Source organism: Haemaphysalis longicornis, unplaced genomic scaffold, assembly GCF_048455015.1.
Source record: "Haemaphysalis longicornis isolate Haplotype H1 unplaced genomic scaffold, Haemaphysalis longicornis Haplotype H1 scaffold_633, whole genome shotgun sequence".
NCBI classification, from domain to species: Eukaryota; Metazoa; Arthropoda; class Arachnida; order Ixodida; family Ixodidae; genus Haemaphysalis; species Haemaphysalis longicornis.
The window spans coordinates 79,662-100,284 of NW_027526413.1; the positions used below are offsets into that span (position 1 = coordinate 79,662).

The 20,623-nt window shown below is 49.9% G+C and overlaps 1 protein-coding gene across 1 annotated transcript; it reads left to right on the forward strand.

Moving 5' to 3' along the window:
- The first annotated feature begins 5,064 nt into the window (after positions 1-5,064).
- Positions 5,065-19,824, forward strand: LOC144144163 (mediator of DNA damage checkpoint protein 1-like). Its single transcript, XM_077675534.1, has 5 exons — positions 5,065-5,121; positions 6,091-6,159; positions 12,416-12,515; positions 19,050-19,208; positions 19,294-19,824. Exons 1-5 carry the CDS (start codon positions 5,098-5,100, stop codon positions 19,326-19,328), a joined length of 387 nt encoding a protein of 128 aa, XP_077531660.1. The 5' UTR covers positions 5,065-5,097; the 3' UTR covers positions 19,329-19,824.
- Positions 19,825-20,623: the final 799 nt, after the last annotated feature.

A 20,623-nucleotide genomic window follows, 5' to 3' on the forward strand; every position in this document is an offset into this window, starting at 1 on the left:
AGTCGCAGTTTCGGTTTCAGCGAGTGCCGCAAAACGATGGATTTTGTGGATTTTGTGTGAACAAAGCTGACCACGTGACCGTCGGAGGGATATCACAGAGCAGAGCCGCCGTAGCACTGTCGAATCCGCATAGACGGCAGTTTCTACGAATGCCCCCACGTACTGATCTCGTGTGGCGCTTAATTAAAAAGCGACCGTGGATGTGACGCAGGCGCTGCGAGTGCAAATGCTACCGCGGCTAAAGAACGACGCGCGACGCTCGAGACGGTGGGTGGCAAGGCGCGCGCTGGGAGCAGCCGGCCGGTCTGCCTACAGGTCCGCCTACAGATGTGTTCGGCTTAGCACTGCGGCGGATATTCGAGTGCCGCTCTCGTAAGCGGTGCAGATGACAATTTTTAATGCAACCCGCCATCGCATCATTAACTCCTTTCTCATGTAAGCCACCATGGTCGGGACTTGGGGACAAGTTCGTGCAGCGGTAACAAGCTATCACTCGAGCTACCTGCGCCAGCCAGGGCCACTTCGCGGCCGTGGCCACCGCCTGCACAGCAACCGTGCGGCTAGCTCAGTCGGCTTTTCGTGCCTCCGGCGCGTTTTCGCATCCAATGGTAATAAACAGTAATAGAAACAGAGTGCCTGGAATCGCTGTAGAACTTTGGTCGCGGCCAGCTTCCCGATTAGCTGACGGAATCATGGCGCCTCCGCCGCCAACGATTGGGTCGTTCGTTCTCGAGAGCAGAAGCTCCGCCCTCCGGCCCTCCGATTGGAGTGGCGAGCCGGGCGTGCCGGCAAAAAACGACGGCAGTGCGGAAGCGGCAAACACAAACTCGTGACGTGTTCCCAGATAACGCAAAACAAACCTGGGTAAATCCTCAGGATGTCCGGCTCTGGACATTTCAGCATCCTCAGGTTGTCCATATCTTATCCTCAGCCAGTCCAATCGGGGTCCGTTTGTCCGTCCAGCGTACATCCTCAGAACGTCGTCAAAATGATGCCGCTGGACAATTTTCGTACACTTCCAGGATACAAACTAATGTTCTTTTTTCTCGGTCTTTTTTTCACAAGCTAATGCAACAGGCCTCACTACAGAAATCGGGCACGTCCTAAATGATTACAGTAGAACCTGGGGAAGCCGTGCCTGGTGGGAAGGCAAAAACACTGCATCCGAAAAGACGGCACGGGTAACCCAAGAAAACTAAAGTGGAGTATATAGGCTAGCTGAACCCCAACAGACAAACCCTGGAAGTTCGAGCAGAACCACATTACCAGTTCTTGGTGTCAAATTTTGTTTCAGTTTCAGGTAAAGGGAGGAATCTTTCAGGTGCCCCAGAGAGGCGTGGCTTGTACGAGCACAACGTAAGCCCCCCTGAAGGTTAAAGGTATCACGGGACTTCTCTAGCTTAGGAGAATCATGGCAGCTGCATGAAGAGTTGAAGTACTTTTCCGACTTTTTGAGGATATTCCAAGATAAAGAAAAGGCAGCTGTTGAACAGGAAGAGTGCGGATGTTGCCAAGAAGACACTCCTGTCCGCATCAATCGTGCTCTCGACACCCAGTGACCTCAGTTCCAGAGCAGCAAGGCATTGCCGCTGAAAAATGAGTCATATTACTACTTTTGTGCAGGTTACTTTAAAAAGCCCTTTAAGTGATATGTTTCCAGCCGTTATTCACTCGCAAAGACCTGTGCAATTAACAACTTTTCATCCAAAATGGGTCAAATCCTGCATGTCACATCAATGTGTGCCAGATCCGAACTTACAAGTACTTACCATTTAGGGAAGTAATGCAGCCACATTTCTATTTCAGTGCTCAAATAAGATCCTTTCCTTTAGGAGGGTTTGTAACCGGGCTAGTTGGTTCATTGCATGAAGTTGAACAGCGCAGGGACGGGACTAAGAGCAGAGGCGCCCGTGTTTGTCGCCTCTGCCCTTAGTCCCGTCCCTGCACTGTTCAACTTCATCCTTTCCTTGCTTCTACACCATAGCAAAAAATTATTTCAGCAGTTGCCACCGTTATTTTGGGAGCAAAAAACGACGTTTTTCTCGATTCCACCCAAGGTGGACTTAGCTAATTTTGAAAAAAAAAAAGAACTTCTGATAAACTTTTTAACTGTTTTTCTTTTATTGGCGAAATTCTGATACAAATTCTAATACACGTACATACTTATTGTCGCTAATAGACCTATCAGTCTGTATTAGTCTATTAGGTCCATCAGTCTGTATTCGTCTATTAGATCTATCAGTCTGGTAGGTCTACCAGAGTGTACTAGTTCTATTAGAACCAGTGGCAAGTTCAAACAAAGCAATGAAACATGGCAACACGTTTTATTATCAGGGTACAGGGGCGATTAAAAGAAATGCGAAAAGCGGAGCACACAGCTTCCGACGCATGCTGCACCGTCTGGCTGCAAAGTCAGTAAACTGCGCGCATGCGCATTTCTTTGAGAGCGTTTGAGAGTGTGGCCTATATTTATGGGAAATGCTTGATCAAGACGCGACCCCGATCGTTTATTGAGAGGCGTCTTTTCACGCTGCGTCGCCACTGAGTAGGGTGATCGTTCAAGGGCATCATGCTTGCTGCAATCAGCCTGCTGCGAGCTTGGCTCCCGAATATGTTCAGTGGCGACAGAGCATAAGAAGACGCCCCAAAATAAATGGCCGGCGTCCCTTCTTTACCAAGCATTTCCACTAACAGTAGGCCACACTCTCAAACACTCTGAAAGAATTACGCATGCGCGCCGTTTACTGACAGCGCAGCCAGACGGTGCGGCATGCGTCGGAGGCTGTGTGCTCCGTTCGTATTTCTTTTAATCCCCCCTGTACACAGGCAAATTCCTCTGGCTGACAGAAATATGGCTGAATAATTTAACGATGCATACTTTCGTAACCTGATTAAGAACAAACGAATAAATTGCAATGCGAATCCACAAAATAGCTGCAGCATGCAATCAAAAAAGCTGAAGTCAAACCTGCACGGTCCAGTCATAGGCACACATCGAGCGCATTAATGGCCGATTGAACACCATTCGCATTTCGATGCAACTTCAAAACGGCATTCACCCTTCCGCAACACGCGATTAGAATGGAATCTCTTCGGCGTGAGGCATTCCCTTGAGAATCAACAAAAATGTCCGCAGCGGCGAGGTGATGGGTGAAAGACGGGTCGGGCGGCGGCCCGGATTGTATTTGTAAATGTTAGACGGGCGCTACACATCTCCAACACCTCTCGATGACGTGATGCGCACGTTTTCTTCCATGTCAGGCGTTCGTTACACAGCATAGCAGAAGGAGCAAAGATGTTCGAAGCGGCGAGGTGACGGGTCCAAGATGGGTTGCGCGGCGGCCTGGTTCATACAAGTTATGCCAGCGTTAGACACATCTCCAACACTTCTCGATGACGCGATGCACACGCGTCCGATGTGAAATAATGCTACAAGCTGTTTGCTTCTAGCCGTCTTCTTCCTGAACGTTCACACACGCCAACCGCACTTTGATGTTTGTCGCCATATTGGCTACCATGTTGGCTACCCAACGAAGACCATGGCATGGCTTGGCTTGACTTCGTTGCAGTCTTTTCGGGTTAGATTCTTGCTCTTCTTGCGGCCTCACAGGCGCGCGCAGCACTTTTAGCGCTCTTAGCTCCCATCAGCTCTCTTCATGTCTGATAGCAGCGCATTTTTTAGGGGCGAAAGTGAAAAAAAAAATGTTGACCTATTTTGCATAATAATTTGGTTAGAGATTTACGGAGATTTAAACTGATAAAAGTTTGTATAAGACTAATAAGCGTCTTATATATACACCCAATACAAAAATGTATAAGACTAATACAAGTTTCTATCAGAATTTTTGCTAGGGATACGAGTGTGCCAGATCCTTTCCTCCATGGTAACGGCAGCGTCAGACGTCCATACGGATTGTGATCCAAAAGAAGTAATACAACGGATCATTTAGGGACCATTCGCAATCCATTGTGGTCCAAAATAAGCTCTAGGATGGACCATTGAGGGATCATTTACAATATCTAACCCTGTGGATGTCCCCTGGACGCCCAGTAAAGGATCCAGGACGTTTAGAGCATTTGAGGACGTCCTCAGGACGTTTTGCGTTTACTGGGATTTGGATGTTGTTTATTTACAATTGCGCGTGGTCCTCTGCTGGCTGCTCGGTTGCATTTCGCACACTTTAAAATTGATTTTAAATATATTCTAGGCTGTATTCGCCGCTGATATTTTGCAGATGATGTATATGTGTTCCCACCAATCTATCTCCGAAGTTATCTCGCCTTCAAAATTTTGTGTCAGTGCCCCTTTAAAGGTACTTTACTTTTGGAGCTTTTTTTCTGTCTGGAACCCCTTTCTGCTGGGCTCAAAAGGGAGTGCTGTGGTTATCCATTGGAAGTGTTGGGTTTTTTAGTTTTTGCTGCGGAGAGCATTGCATGGTTCTTAGGTACCACAGATTAGGGGGCTGAAAGGCAAGTAATTGAGTATTTCAGGCTTACTGTAGCCCTTCTGCCTTGTAGCAAACTTGCGACGTGTAGCAGAGTGGGCGAAAGCCATGTTTACATGTTCCAGGGTTTTCATTGTAATCCCATGGCTTCGGGATGGTCACTGTGTAGACCGGTATAAATGTCCCTTTTTCTGAGATGTTACTGCAGTTAATTTCGTTATAACAAAACAATGGATATAACAAATTGGAAGTCCCCATAGAAGCCAATTATTCAGAATAGCGGTGGCTCAGTGGCTAAGGTGCTGAGCACGAGGGCGCTTGTCGATTCGAGGCTGCCAAGGCGAAAAGAAAAAACGCCCGTGTGTACGAGATTAATCCGGAGCCCTCCGCTACGGCGCGCCTCATCACCTGCGTTGCGTCGGCAATCAGAATAGCACCTCACTCTGAGGAAGTAAGATTTGCTTATTTGGTGATCCCTAAGCTTATTTGGTGATCCACAAGCTAGAGGTCAGAACTGATACTAGCAGTACTGGCTCTTGCTGTCCTGTACACCTGCTATGTGCCTGTACGATCACAAAACCTTTCCATGTCATTATTCTTTTACGTTCTGTTTAAGGCCCTGAAAAGCAAGCCCAAGATTCTTTTCACGGGCATGGAGTGCACCAATGAAGAGGAGGTACGCCACCTTACTGACCTTCGACCCTGAAAGTGACGCCGTAGCTGTTTCGGGTAGCGATTGATTTCAATGTTATATGGTCCACGAAGGCTTTGTGCCGCCGAGCCCAGGGGCACGAATTCGATCCCAACTTCAGTGGCTGCTTTTTTGATGGAAACAAAAAGCAAAAAGGCTGTGTGTCGAGATTTCGGTGCACATTAACGGGCGATACTGCTCGTAAAACAATTTCTTTTAATTTTTAAGTAAACTCTGTGAAACTTGTCAGTCTTGCTGCTTTTGTCCTCCTGATTTCAAATATGCCATTATTTTCTGAGTCAATCAATTGGTTTCCAAGATAATTAGAGATAATTAGTTATTTTCGGTCAAACAGTAGACAAAACAGTGGCGGTAATAAAACCGTAATCTTTATATTTTCCAATAGTATAAACCCTGGTGAGTGCAATAAGAGAATTGGTTTTTTGATGCACCGATGGGAACTAATTTTACAGCTCATTAAACTTTGGTGTTTGAAATTATTCCTTGCAACTGGTGCCACCACGTTTAATGAACTGTGAAATTAGTTCCAAGCAGTGGATCAAAAAACCGCTACACTCATTGCATTCACTAGGGTTCATAGTATTGGAAAATGTAAAGATTACAGTTTTATGACTCGCAGTGTTCTCTCTATGGTTTCTCCAAAAATGGCTAATTACCTCTAATTATCTTGGGAAGTAATTGACTGACTCAAAAAATAATGGGATATTTGAAATCAAGGGGGGAGGGGGGGGAGCAGCAAGACTGACAAGCTTCACGGAGTTTACTTAAAAATCAAGATTGTTTTACCCAGGTGGTCAAAATTAATCCGGAGCCCTCCACTACAGCATGCCTCGTAGCCCAGGGATAGCTTCACACGAACTGCGATTTTTAATACTTGGTTTCTGCAATGTCGTCGTGCTTTACTGATTTTCATGGTCCTGTCCCGTGATGCAGATTGTCAAGCGGCTTGGTGGTGCTATCGCCACAACGGCATCGACATGCACTCACCTTGTGACGGACAAGGTAGTGTTGCGACCGGGCGGGGGCACCCGATCCTTTCTCCGTGGCCTCCAACATACGATGGGTAGCGTGTATGGTGCGAGCGGCCACCCGCTGTTGCAGCCGTGAAGAAGTCCAGAGCAGTAGGATAACGTAACTGTTTACTTCATAGCGAGAGGTGAGCCGAAGCCAAAAAAACGTACAATGCCCTGACGGGCGAGGTTACAATACAGGACACGAGCAGAGCGACCGCATGGATTTGCTGCTCAGACAGGAATGAATATCAGCGTTTGTGCTGCTTCTTTTATACCCAAAAAACGCCCCCAAGAGTAACACGCCACGAAATCATAAGTGCTAACCACATGGAGCGATTTTTCCAGCGACGCGACGAGCGACGCGACTAGGATCCGCAGTCGCCGAACCGAAGTCGCTCGCCGAGGCAACCACATGACAGCGACTGCTCGAGCGACTGAGGATGGCGATTTCAATGTTGCCGCACACACGCGCTTGGTACGCGGGTTGTTTGCAAACATTTTTTTGTTCATTTGTCATAAAAAGCATGACTAAAAAGGATTACGCCTTTCTACCTTGCTTTTTGCACTTCATTGCATCTTTAAAACTGGTTTGGGTTAGCGATAGCGCACGCTTTTCCTTCTGCGCCTCGTCTCTCGGCTCCAACATGAACGCCGTGAAGAATTCGCTTTCTTGACGTCGTTTTTCCCACACGGGTCTCACCCAGTGTGTGCGGGAGCCTTCTTGCTCCTGCTTCAGCGTGTACACGAGCAATTGCCACGCGAAGCTTTTATTTCCGCTGCACCGCTGCGGAAAATCCGCTGCTCCGCTGCGTGGATTTGCAGTCTTCCCCCCGTTCTCTTCCAAAACCGGAGGTTGCGTGCTTACGTAGGGGCTCTCCTATTGGCTAGTCGCTGAGGCCACTTCCGGGAGGCGAGCGACTGTTTCTGGCGACCCAGAACCGAGCGATTCGATGAGCGACTTGTCGCGTCGCGCCCCAAGTCGCTCGCAAAATCGCTCCATGTGGTTGGGGCATAGACACACACGCACAGTCTTTCCAAGATAGCGATTCATCTTCGCCCCTTGTGGCGTCCGAGAGAGGGGGGAGAGTGTCCTTGAAAGGTGCCGGGGTCGCGCTATCAACTCTGATCGCGCTGATAGCGAAACGTCTAAGCCGGGAAGGTCAAGGCAGGTGCCGGAAGGGTGTGGCGCTGGCAGCTGCCGGAAACACGTTGCAAAGCGAGGTGATTGACCCGGCATGGCGAGACACGAAGTACGATTCACCGACACGTGGGCGCACATGGTCGATTCCCACGTGGTCGCTGATGCGGAAAAACACGTGTTGCTGGCCGATTCGTAACAGCTTCTCCGCGGGGGGTCCGAGATCCCGATGGATAAGGGTCTTCAACCGTTGTCCGGAGGGATGCTTTCGCAGGGAAGTGCTAAGCAAACGCTCGACTCCAGGCCTGGGCTGTACGACACCGTGCTGGAGCTTCACAGGGCCGATCACTGGACGAGAAGTGGCTCCCCAAGAACGTCTCTGGATTGGTCAGGCAAGCAACAGAACAACACAGCAAGACACAACCGCATCGCCGGCAAGTGCGAAGACAAATCCACACTGAAGATCTACCAGGCTTTTAGTGGCGAAAAAATACGCTAATAACTAACTACACTAGTTATATTTTTAGCCCAGCAGTACTTTAGACAAGTGCACAAACCTGAAAGGTGACATTTCGCGTGATTGGGAATGTCCCATACACACAAAAAAAACGTAATCATAAAGGCGAAACCTGCTTCAGGAAAAAGAATGAACTTGAGAAAGTCAGGCGTCTACAGGCCATTTCTCGCGCCGAGAGCTGCGATTTGAGCTCTCGTCAATGCCCCGAGCTTTTCCCCTTCGGCAGCGCACTTTAGGTGCAGCCGTTCTCTCAACGCTGCTGTGACCGCGTGAAATGACACCGGTCGTCTTGTTCGACAAAGGTCGAGCGCGCGGAGGAGCGAGCGGGATTTTCCCCCGTTCATACGTTATGCGCGCACTGCTTCTAGGCGGCGTTCCCTCGGCGCGATGCGAGCTCATGGCTTTGCTCGCACTGAAACATGCGCCACAATTACGCGCTGAAGTTTTTGCTACCTCCTCGTTGCTAGCCTTTTTACGAACGCGTTCGGCAAGCAAACGCCGGAACGCGTTCTCTCCTCTAGGCTAATCGGTTCCCGACTTCGGTTCAGCCACAGGCGACACTGGAACCTCAACTAGCTCAGCCGATGTTGGCCTACCGACGGGAGCATCAGCTGGGAGTGAAACGGGCACGACGAGCCCATTAGACACCTTGCAGTTCCCAACAGTCACTACCTCGTCGTCCCTCGCGCTTTCAGCGACAGCCTCAGCACGCAAAGACCGAAGCGTGTTTCCGTTCTCCTTTCTCACGGCCCGAACTACACTACACCTAGGCTGCCCTGTCTCAAAAGACGGCTCGGTTGCCCGCGAACTGCGCGCGTTCGGGTCGACAGCCGTTTTCAAGGCCTCCCGTGATATGGCGCACTTTGAACATGGCGACGAAACATCTCCGCTCATCGTAGGGGCCTTACACACAGTGTACTTACGCTGCCCTCCGTCTTGAGCCTCCGGAAATACCCAATCATCGCTTTCTGTCTGAGTTTCGCCATTCCTCACAGAGGTGGCGACCCTATCGTTACTCGAGCTCTTCGCAGCGAGCCCAGCTGGTTCTGTCCTCGGCAGTTTCTCAAAATGGTACCCCTTTTCCCTTAACAGCTGATCCGACCTGTTCGAGAATAGGTACTTGTACTCCGGAAGTAGTTGTGGGGATACTGCTGCCTGCGTCACAAGTTCACCAAACGGACCTCCGATGCTGACCTTAGCAATCGGCAGACGAACGTTTCGTGCACCTACGGCTGGCTTCACCCAAACACACTGCCCAGTTAGCTGATCCGGTTCGACGTACGAAGGGTGCACCATGTCTACCGTCGCCGCGGAGTCACGAAGAACTCGGCACGGTTTACCATTGACGACTAGCTCCCGTACGTACGGCTCTAGAAACTCCCTGCTGTCCTCACTCTGATCTAGTACGTGAAATACTAGTTTTCCCTTCTTACAATTGGCAGCAAAATGTCCCGTCTCGCCGCAGTTGTAACATGCAGCCTGTCGGCGCGCCTCGAAAGCTTTCTTTCTGCGCTGGTCCTCTGCTGCTCTCTCTTTGTTATCGTGGCCAGTTTCTCTATCCACGAGAACGACTTCGCTTGCCCCACCGTCTTCCCGGGGAGCTCTGCCTTTCGGCCCTGGCTTATCAGGCCTCGGCCTGAACTCTTTTTGGCCGTCTTTCGGCCCCTGCGCACCTCGACGTGCGACGAACTCGTCAGCTAGCTGAGCTGCCTGATCCACAGTTTTTACCCCTGGCCTATCTTGCACCCAGAGTCTCAGGTTCTCCGGTAGTCGGCGGTAAAACTGCTCAAGACCGAAGCACTCAACCACTTTGTCGTGCTCTCCGAAAGCTTCTGCCTCTTTGAGCCACTCTTCCATTAAGCTTGTAGGCGAACTCCGAGTACGACTCGCCCCTAGCTTTCTCGGCTTCACGGAACTTCTGGCGAAACGCCTCTGCTGACAGCCTGTACTTACGCAGGAGGCTAGACTTGACTTTCTGGTAGTCCTCCGCCTCCTCCTTTGGCAAGCGGGCCATCACGTCGGATGCCTCACCTGGCAAAAGCGTAAGCAGCTTTTGCGGCCATGAGTCTCGGCTAAACTGGGCCCTCTCACACGTACGCTCGAAGTTGACCAAAAAAAGACCGATGTCTTCTCCTACCTTGTAGGGTCGCATTAGGTCACACATTCGCAACGTAGGTCGCTCAGTCGCCGCAGACTGCACGCTGCTGCCACTCTGACGTCTAGGTCGAGACGCTTCATTTCTAGCTCATGCTGTCGCTCCTGTTCTCGCTTTCTATCTTCGCGTTCCTGTTTCTGCCTCTCGCGTTCCTCACGCTGGCGCTCAGCCTCTGCAGCCTGACGTTTAGCGGTCTCCCTGTCATTGATCGCCTCAATGCACTCAGACAGCTCGTCATCGTCAGCCCCAACAGCGAGTATAGCCTCTATCAGCTCTGGCTTTCTCAGAGCGTCCGTAACATCCAAGCGCAACTCTTTTGCAAGCTCCAACAACTGCGGTTTTTTCAACGCTTTCAAATTCATGGCCGGTCTAGAGTACTGCTTTCCCACTGCTCCAAAAAATGTTTTGCGCGAATAACCCACGCGACAAAAACAGACGCCCTACCAGCTATCCTCAGAAGCCTGGTAAAACTCAGTGACGAAAAGTCCCGCACTCACCCTTGACCGCCGTGAATTCTGCGAAGTCCGAAGCCGCCTTGACGTCCGTGGTGTTGGGTCTCGCACCGCTGGCTCCAGGTGTCACGAAGTTGTCATCCGACCGCTGCCAACCAGTTGTTGCGACCGGGCGGGGGCACTCGATCCTTTCTCCGTGGCCTCCAACATACGATGGGTAGCGTGTATGGTGCGAGCGGCCACCCGCTGTTGCAGCCGTGAAGAAGTCCAGAGCAGTAGGATAACGTAACTGTTTACTTCATAGCGAGAGGTGAGCCGAAGCCAAAAAAACGTACAATGCCCTGACGGGCGAGGTTACAATACAGGACACGAGCAGAGCGACCGCTTGGATTCGCTGCTCAGACAGGAATGAATATCAGCGTTTGTGCTGCTTCTTTTATACCCAAAAAACGCCCCCAAGAGTAACACGCCACGAAATCATAGACACACACGCACAGTCTTTCCAAGATAGCGAGTCATCATCGCCCCTTGTGGCGTCCGAGAGAGGGGGGAGAGTGTCCTTGAAAGGTGCCGGGGTCGCGCTATCAACTCTGATCGCGCTGATAGCGAAACGTCTAAGCCGGGAAGGTCAAGGCAGGTGCCGGAAGGGTGTGGCGCTGGCAGCTGCCGGAAACACGTTGCAAAGCGAGGTGATTGACCCGGCATGGCGAGACACGAAGTACGATTCACCGACACGTGGGCGCACATGGTCGATTCCCACGTGGTCGCTGATGCGGAAAAACACGTGTTGCTGGCCGATTCGTAACAGTAGGCAGGTCACATTTATTTCACGCGCGATACCACATCGCGGGAAAATGGCAGAAAAAAAAACATTTATGGTTGTGGATAGCTAGCTCACTCTCTGTGCCTCCATCTGTATATAATAGTCCCAAGCCAGTTGTATACCAGTATCCAGAACACTCGTTTTTCCCCAACTTGTATACTCCACTTCGGATCAAAAAAGAGCATTGGCTACGCTTTGTGAGTGTAAGGAGAAGTAGATGAAGTAAACTTGCGTCAGTGACATTAAGGTTGTGCAAAGGTACAGTCGTAAGCTTTATGACGTTAAACACTGGAGTGCGTGCCGCACAGTACATGCGGAGCGGTGCAGCGATAGGTAGGTGAACTTCCGTTGTTCGTACATTTGGTGGATCCACTCCCTGACAACGATAGATTGTGCTGTTGTCTGCTGTTGTAGCTACTCCAGATGTGTGAAAACGATTCCAGAGAGTACATGTGCAGCTAAAGGCTTTTCATCAAGCACAAAATTCAGCGAACATATACAAACGTTTAATTTTCGCTTCCTGATTAGGCGATAAGAATGCATTATCCTTACGTCTTCATGTTTTCAGATGCTGGGGTGAAACTAATGCAGCAGGCAGGTGCATGATAAAGCGCTTTCAGGGAGTGCGCCCGCTAAACACTCCAACTGCGATTGCGCGCCAGCCTCTCACCAGAGCGCTGTACATGTATTGAGCGGCACATGTTCGCATGCTTACTATCATACAGCTTTTGAGTGTACTCGTTAGTTAACTAGTTTCACTGTACAGGTAATATTCGACAGTTCAACTAACAGAATAGATGAACAAGTCTTTGCAGCACAATGAAGTAAAGTGGATTATACACTGTGGGCCTTCTTGTGGGTAATGGGGGCAATCTTCACATAATTTTTGTGGTTACAGAAAGTGTGCGCAGAATGGGAAAACATTGCAAGAGTGTGTTATAGCTTTGCATTGTAGTTCTCTTGCTCATTCGCTTACATGCACAGGGTGGTTGAAATGTTGCGCGCTCTTTGCTTGCTAAAAATCATCCCGACAGTTGATCGCATGGCGCTAGCAGAAGGGATGTTTTCCGCTACTGCCTGCACTTTCATTTAGATGCCTTATTTGATGTCTGTGTTTTTGCTAAAGGGTGGTACTATTCTTTTTTGCCATTTTTCAACAGTTCCGAAGAACGGTGAAATCCCTCTGCTGCATCGGCAAGGGAACCCCAATCGTGGACATCGCCTGGATCGAGAAGTGCCAGGAAGCCAAGACTTTCGTTGGTCGGTTCTAGTCCCGCTTCTTCCCCCCTGCTTTTTGTACGGTGCTGACAAAACTTTCAGTGCTGGGCATGAACTTCCCCAGCGCACTTTAGCTCGTGCGACATTGAATCTCTCATTTGTGTCTCATAATAGCAAGTATCCAGATGATTTTCAGTAATAACTATTTCTCAGCTTCAGTTTTATCGCATTACCCGCCGGGGTGGCTCAGTGGCCAAGGCTGCTGAGCACAAAGACGTGGGTTCGATTCCCGGCCGTGGTGGCCGCTATTCTGATCGAGGCGAAAAGCGAAAACACCCGTACAAACGAGATTTCGGCGCACGTTAAAGATCCCCAGGTGGTCAAAATTCATCCCGAGCCCTCCACTACGGTACGCGTCATTGCCTGCGATGTGTCAGCACGTTAAACCCTACAATCAAATCATCAGTTTTGTCATAACAAAAAAAGAGGAGGTTTGCATCATTGCCAGGTTCTCCGATAGTTAAGCCAGTATATTCCAGTTTTGCGGACATTGTAACTTTTTGCGGCGTTCGACATTGTTTGCTCACTCTTTTACCGCTTCTGTGATTGGAGAACCGCGGCTCTGTGACTCTTCTTCTTTCTCCCCGCTTGCAACCACTCCTTCCGCGGTGGCTTAGTTGCCGAGGCGTTGTGCTGCCGAACCCAAGGGCATGGGTTCAATCACTCAATCCCGGCCGCAGTAGCTGTCTTTATGACGGGAACTGAAAGTGAAAAGCACTCATGTGTCAAGCTTTTGGCGCACATTAAAGATCTCTAGGTGGTCAAAACTGATGATGATGGTTTGATTTTATTGGCGCAAGGCCGACATGGGCAAAGAGCGCCAAACACAAAGTGATTTGATGAGGAGAGAACAACAAATAAAATCAGTTAAAAGCTATGAGCACGGCTGGTGTAAATGGCCAGGGTGAAGAACAAGAATGGTTAAGAATAAATAAGGTGGCTGGTGTATAGGACCAGGGGGTAAAAGCTATGGGTGGTATGAGATGAGCTGTAAAAAGTGAACTTCTGATAGGAACTGAAAGGTGCGTTGAACAGAAAACATGGCATCGTATCCTAAGAAGTATGACGGGTGTGGTGGAATATGTCGTGTGTGTAGTTGAGGGAAGTGTTTGCGTCGTGTAGTGTCGAGTGCCTTACATTGTATGAGAATGTGCATCACGGATAGGGCCTCTCCGCACCTGCTGCACTGGGGTCTAGATGATCCCGTCAGCAGATACGAGTGCGTCGCATGGGTGTGCCCTATCCGCAGCCTACCCAAGGCGACTTCCGTGTGTCTGTTGTGTGAGTCAGTTGTGTACCGTCCCAAGTGTGGCTTTATTACATGTAGTTTGTTGTCTGTCTGTTCGTCCCAGTGTGTTTGCCATGTTCTACGCAGGTGTTGTCTTATGTGTGGCTTGAGGTCTGTGTAGGGTACCGTTGTAATGTCCACAGTGTTCCTGAGTGCAGCCGCACCGGCCCTCTCGTCTGCCAACTCGTTCCCAGAGATCCCTGCGTGTCCTGGGACCCAGCAGAGGACCAGCTCATGCTTTTGTGCATACACGGACATGATAGTGCAGAATACAAGATTAACTATGTGGTTTCTGGGGGGTGTATGCGATGACAGTGCGCGAACAACACTCAAAGAATCTGTATATATGATGGAATTGGGAATGTGATTTTCAAAGATGTGTCGTACAATCAGTAAAATTCCATACGCTTCTGCTGAAAAAATTGATGTGTGCATGCTCATGGTTCTGGCTGCATTGAAATTAGGACCATGAGCAGCGCACGACACCATACTGGAGGTTTTAGAAGCGTCACTATAAAATTCTGCACATGTGTATTTAAACTGCAAAGACAGAAAGTGCTGCAGTATTGCAGCTCGTGGTACACGATTTTTGTCAAGTCTCATAAAAGAAAGGTCGCACGACACAGGGCGAACTTGCCAAGGCGGTAAACTGTTAGAAAAGGATGACCTGTACACATCTAAAAACGAAGCACTGAGATCCGAGGCTCGCTCTCTCACTCTAAGTGAAAAGGGCAGAGGAACGGATGGGCGATTTGCAAAGAGCAGAGATGTTGATGTATCGTTAAAGACAGGATAAAAAGGATGATTATTCAGTGATGAAATTTTAAAAGCATATAGCAAGTCCATGTACGTTCGTTGGTTCTCAAGGCTCCACTTATCACACTCGACATACAGACTCTCGACAGGGCTAGTGCGAAAAGCACCCGAGGCGAGACGAAGCCCCAAGTGTAGCACTGGGTCAAGCCTTCGCAACGCTGTTTTAGTCGCCGACCCATATACCACACTGCCATAGTCTAAACGAGACCCAACCAAAGCAGTATAGAGCCGTAGAAGGAGTTCTTTGTCGGAACCATAAGATTGATGGGAGAGAACCTTAAGTATATTCATTGTTTTAAGACATTTATGTTTAAGTTCCTTGATGTGTGGAATGAATGTGAGTTTGTGGTCAAACACAACACCTAAGAACTTGTGCTCCTTGTTCACAGGAAGCGACACGCCATTAAGAGTAATGTCTGGGTCCATATGGACCCCGCGCTTCCTGGAGAACACAACGCAGGAGCTTTTTACAGGATTTAATTTAAAACCATTCTTGTCTGCCCAGCCGGCAAGTTTCTTTACACCAAGCTGGACTTGACGTTCGCAGATTGACATATTGCATGATTTATAGGATATCTGCACGTCATCTACATACATGGAATAAGAGATTGTGGGTGGCAGTGCCTTACCAAGAGAGTTCATTTTTACTATGAAGAGAGTGCAGCTCAACACGCCACCCTGTGGCACGCCATTTTCTTGCACGTAAATGTTTGAGAGTGCACATCCAACTCTTACTCGAAACGTTCTGTCTGACAAGTAACTAACAAGAGTGTTTAACATGTTACCCGATAGACCGAATGACTTGAGGTCCCTAAGGATCCCATAACGCCAAGCGGTGTCGTATGCCTTTTCAAGGTCTAAGAAGACAGTTAAACAGAACTGTTTATGCACGAAGGCATCCTTAATATACGACTCTAGTGCCACAAGTTGATCATTCGTGGATCGCCCCGCCCTGAAGCCTGCCTGGCAGCTCTCGAGAAGGCCGTTATACTCCAAAAAGTACACGAGCCTCCGGTTTATCATCTTCTCGAGAAGCTTGCACAGGCAGCTGGTCAGGGCAATGGGTCGATAGCTAGCGGGAGAAGAAGGGTCCTTCCCTTCTTTCAAGAATGCTACAACTATGGCATCCCTCCAAGACTTTGGAATGTGCCCCGAAAGCCATATCTTGTTGAAAAGGTGAAGAAGTGTTACAAGAGTGTCTGTGTGTAAGTTCTGTATCATTGTATATGTAATGTTGTCTGGGCCTGGAGCTGAGGGTTTACACGTGCTCAGAGCATCCCTCAGCTCATGAAGCGTGAATTCGGAGTTATAAGAGGTGGCTGACCTGTCATTGTCATGTAAAGGTTTCTTTTCGGCCACGAGTTTGTGTTTCATGAAGGTGTTTGTGTAGTGTGCTGAACTAGAAACGTGTTGGAAGTGTTGTGCGAGTGTGTCAGCCTGGTCTTCGAGTGTGTCCCCTGTTGTACTGACCAGAGGCAGGCTGTGTGTTTGATGTCCCTTGAGTTTCCGTATTCGTGTCCATACTTTCCGTGTGTCTGTGTAGGAGTTAATTGATGTTATGAATGTACGCCAACTCTCTCGTTTTGCCTCACGGCGCACACGTTTCCCTAACGCCTTGGCCCGTTTGAACAAGAGGAGGTTACTCGACGTGGGGTACCGGCGAAGGATACCCCACGCCTTGTTCTGGGCCTCTCGCGCCCGCCTACAGTCCTCATTCCACCACGGCCTCCGCTGGTTGTGCGGGGCAACAGAGGCGTGGGGAATGGACTTTTCGGCGGCGTCGAGGATGTGCGCCGTGAGGAGTTGGGTAGCTTCTTCAACGTGTAGGTGTCCTATGGATGTGTGGTGTAGTTTGGATGTCTCTGTAAATGTGTTCCAGTTAGCTCGTGCTTCATTGAACCTATTATGGGAAGATGGACTGCTCGGGCCTTTACCTATATACGTTAATGAAGTGGGGAAATGGTCACTGCCATATGGGTCCGTGCCCACACCCCACTCGAGAAGAGGAAAGAGAACTGCGGAGCCAATAGCCAAGTCAAGACATGAGTATGTGTTGTGACCTATGTTATGGTATGTAGGCTTTGTATTGTTGAAAAGGCATGCTCCAGAGGATGTAAGAAACCTCTCTATCAGGCGACCTCGGGCATCCGTACGAGAAGAGCCCCAAAGAGAATTGTGAGCATTAAGGTCGCCTGTTAGAATGTATGGTTCGGGCAGCTGGTCAACCAGCGCCTCGAAGTCAGAACTCAAAAGTGTAACATCAGGAGGAATGTATATGGAGCATACCGTTATCAACCTATTAAATATTATTAAGCGTATTGCTACAGCCTCAAGGATAGTGTTCAAGGTGACAGGGTGGCATGCTAAGGATTTCCGGACGATTATGGCCACACCGCCAGAAGAGTGTGTGCAGCCATCCCTGTCTTTCCTGTATACAAGGTAACTATTCAAGAAACTTGATTGTTTAGAATTCAAATGTGTTTCCTGAACACACATTACACTTGGCTGATTGGTATGCAGAATCTCATACACGTCGTCAAGATTATTCAGAAGGCCTCTGCAGTTCCATTGAACAATATTTTCTCTTCCCATTATTTAGTGTGAGAGCTACTGGAGTGTGTATGTTTATGTGTCGTCTTTCGGGGCTGTGACTCTTGGATTGGGCTTTTTGGGCGGCCTATCTGTAGGCTTGGACGTCGGAGGCCGCTCCTTGCGCTGCGTTGCAGGCAAGAACGGCACGACGTCCATCTCGTCGTCCGATGTCCTGGGTGTGCCCGTGGAACCGGGCCCCCCGGACTTGGCCCCCCTTCGGGGGCCCTTCGTTTGACCTGCCACCGCCGGTGGTGTCGGAGGCACCAGAAGTGGCACGGGCGGTGCGGTGGCGGTGGGAGCCGATGCGGGGCTCGTGGTGTCCATGGCACACTCCAACGCACTGGACGATGGGGAGGCACGGACGGGAGCGGCACCGGCCCCGACAGAAGAGGTTGCCACCACAACCGCTGCTGCCTGAGCAAGCGGCGTGGTGGCGGGTTGGGCTACCAGAGGCAACCCAGGGGGGGGGCGGGGGCGGGACCAAGTCCGACTCTCGGTACTGGGTCCCCGCCGAAACAAGACGCCGCTCCGCCCCCCGGCGAGCTGCGTCGGCGTACCTGCCCAGAGGGAAGGAGGCGAACCTCTTCCGTGCCTCTGGGAAGGTGATGTTTTCGTTGACTTTCAAGGCAATGATCTGTTTTTCTTCTTTGAACTTTCCACAGCTCCTAGAATAGGCAGCGTGTGGTCCCTGGCAGTTGGCACAGGTGAAGTTCTCGGATCTACAATTGTCAGTTTCATGATCATGTGCTGCACATTTTGCGCACGTCAATTTACCACGACAAGACGTTGTGCCGTGCCCAAACCGCTGGCACTTGAAACAGCGGCGCGGGTTCGGCACGTAGGGTCGGATTGGACATCTCAAGAAGCCTGCGTTGACCGACTCAGGAAGGTTAGAGCGGTCAAGTGTCAAGATTATGTGCTTGGTTGGAATTATTTCATCATTTCGGCGTATGGTGATTCGCCTCACTGCTGTCACGCCCTGCTCTCGGAGGCCCTCGAGCAGGTCTGCTTCAGTCTCATTCATTAGATCCCGATCAGAGATCACGCCCTGGCAGCTATTGAGGCTGCGATGGGGCGTGATCTTGATGTCAACATCTACCATGCGCGTTTGCTTGAGGAGGTTAGAGGATTGTTGCTTGCTTTCTACTTCTATCAAAACTTTTCCCGTTGTGAGTTTCTTAGCCTTATACGACTTTCCGATAAGGCTTTCAAGAAACTTGGAGATTAGAAACACAGATTGGGAAGTGATGGGGTTTGTCTTGTCAACAGATTCCATGATCAGAAACCGCGAGAAATTATCAGGCTTTGGGGGAGAGATCGATTGCAAAGGAGGAAAAGAAACTTCGGTGCGGCCCCTTTTCGGGGGCCGATCACGTCGGGGGGGGGGGGGGTTAGAAAATGCCATATGATACATTGAAAAGCAGGGAGACGGGGGTACTTTCTTCCACAACCTTACCCTGATAGCTGAGGAGGTCCCGGAGCTCCCTGCCTGGTAAACAGACAGGGAGCCCATCCGCCGGAGCTTGACCTGGGCTCCGACGGCCACCGTTAGAGGTTTCTACCCTTCACCTTCAAAACACATCACCACGGTAGGACACAGCTTATGTTGGGGGGCTCGGGGTCCGCGGTATCGCCAGTACCGTCACCAAGATTACTCAAGGTGCCCCGTGCGGGGAGGTGGTCAAAACTTATCCACTACGCCGCACCTCGTAGCCGCAGTGTTGCTTCGGCACGTTAAACCCTCAACATTCGAATTGGAATTCCCGCTTGCAACCTGAGGGCTTGGCCGCCTTCACAATGCAGCCTGTTCTTCCCCGCAGAGCATACGCCGTACCTCCTCAAGGACACCGAGGCCGAAAAGTCCCTCAAGTTTGTGCTCGACGAGACCTTGAGGCAGGCGTCCTCGAGTGGTGGCGTGCTTCAGGGCTGGAGCATCCACGCAACTGGCCGCGTCCTGCCCTCGCCCGCTGATTTGAAAGGTATTTTGAAACTTTGAGAGCATTGACGGTGCTGTCCCTTCGTTACTTCCTCCCACTGACCCCACCTGTGCCTCTTGCCTTTCAGAAATAGTGAGCTGCGCTGGTGGCAAGGTGAGTTGATGCTCTTCTCCACTGGGTCTGTGGATGAAAGCGTCTACAGATGTCTGACGTGTAAATGTATAAACAATGCAGATAACTAAACATGCACGAAACAGAAATGTGCGTTTGGAAATGGGAATTGAACCTGAGTAGCACAAGAGTTCAGAAGGAAACGAAGGCGCAAGGCCTTACGACAGGTGGGAAAGGTCTGAAGTCTCTTGGACTAAGGTGAAAGCGAGAGGTAGTGGTTGAGTGGGAGTAGCACTGCTTGGTTATTCTTAGTTGTCTTTCTTTTTCGATTGGTTTAGCCACCTCTTCGGGGCCAACGAATGCACATTGAGCTTGGCGTCGTTTACGCTGTTTACACACTTACGCAAGTGGGGGAAACCGTCGCTGCTGTTCGTCGACGTTGAACGTCGATGTCGGTCAAAGTACTTACTTAGCCAATCCACTCCGCGGAGCTATGGCGCGACAATAAAGGCGATGCGCTGCACAAACACGGAGATGAGGCCACGTTATCTGGAACCTGTCTCACCTCCTCTCCACAACTTCATTGTGTCGCCGCATCGCCTGATGCTTCAAAGGTTTACCAATCCTTCACTACACCGACAGCCGCCACACTGGGCTCAGTGCGGTGTGCCCGCTTTTACGCACACACAGACAGGCCTCGTCTTTCCTACGCAAGCAGACGATACTTTACGCGAGCAGGCAATATTTCCGACTCGAGCAGACATTATGATTTGGAAATACAAAAAAAAGCGTTCATTTACTGAAAATCAGAATGCAAATGGCATTTAAATAATGTTTCTATCAAAGGAACTTTTGAAGGCATTCTTATGCAACGAACAGGCAATATTTCTGACGCAATTAATAGCGTCCTCGATAAACACGCACCGGTGTTGCCCCCAAAACCGGCGCGGTGCACAGTGCCCCACGACGGTGGGTACCGGCACGGAGCGTTGATCGAGGACAAACGGGGCGGTTCTACCCAGGCGCCATCTCTTAATCTAAGAAATCAACTCATAAAAACGTTCACAAGTAACAATACAGCATTGTAATGAGACACAGCGCTATTTGAAAGTGGTATTTATTGAAGGCCAATGATTATATGTACGCACAACTTAAATCCGTCACACATGCGGAACAACGTACCGCCCGCCACCGCTTCCACTAAACAGCTACATACAAGCTGCTTCTAATCTTCGTATGAGCCATAATGCGAGTGCCTGTTTTGTTCCGCCCTTCCGTTACAGGAAAACAAGTAGGTCTTCATCGTCTAGGCGCTCCGGTAACAGTTCATGACAATTCGATTGAAC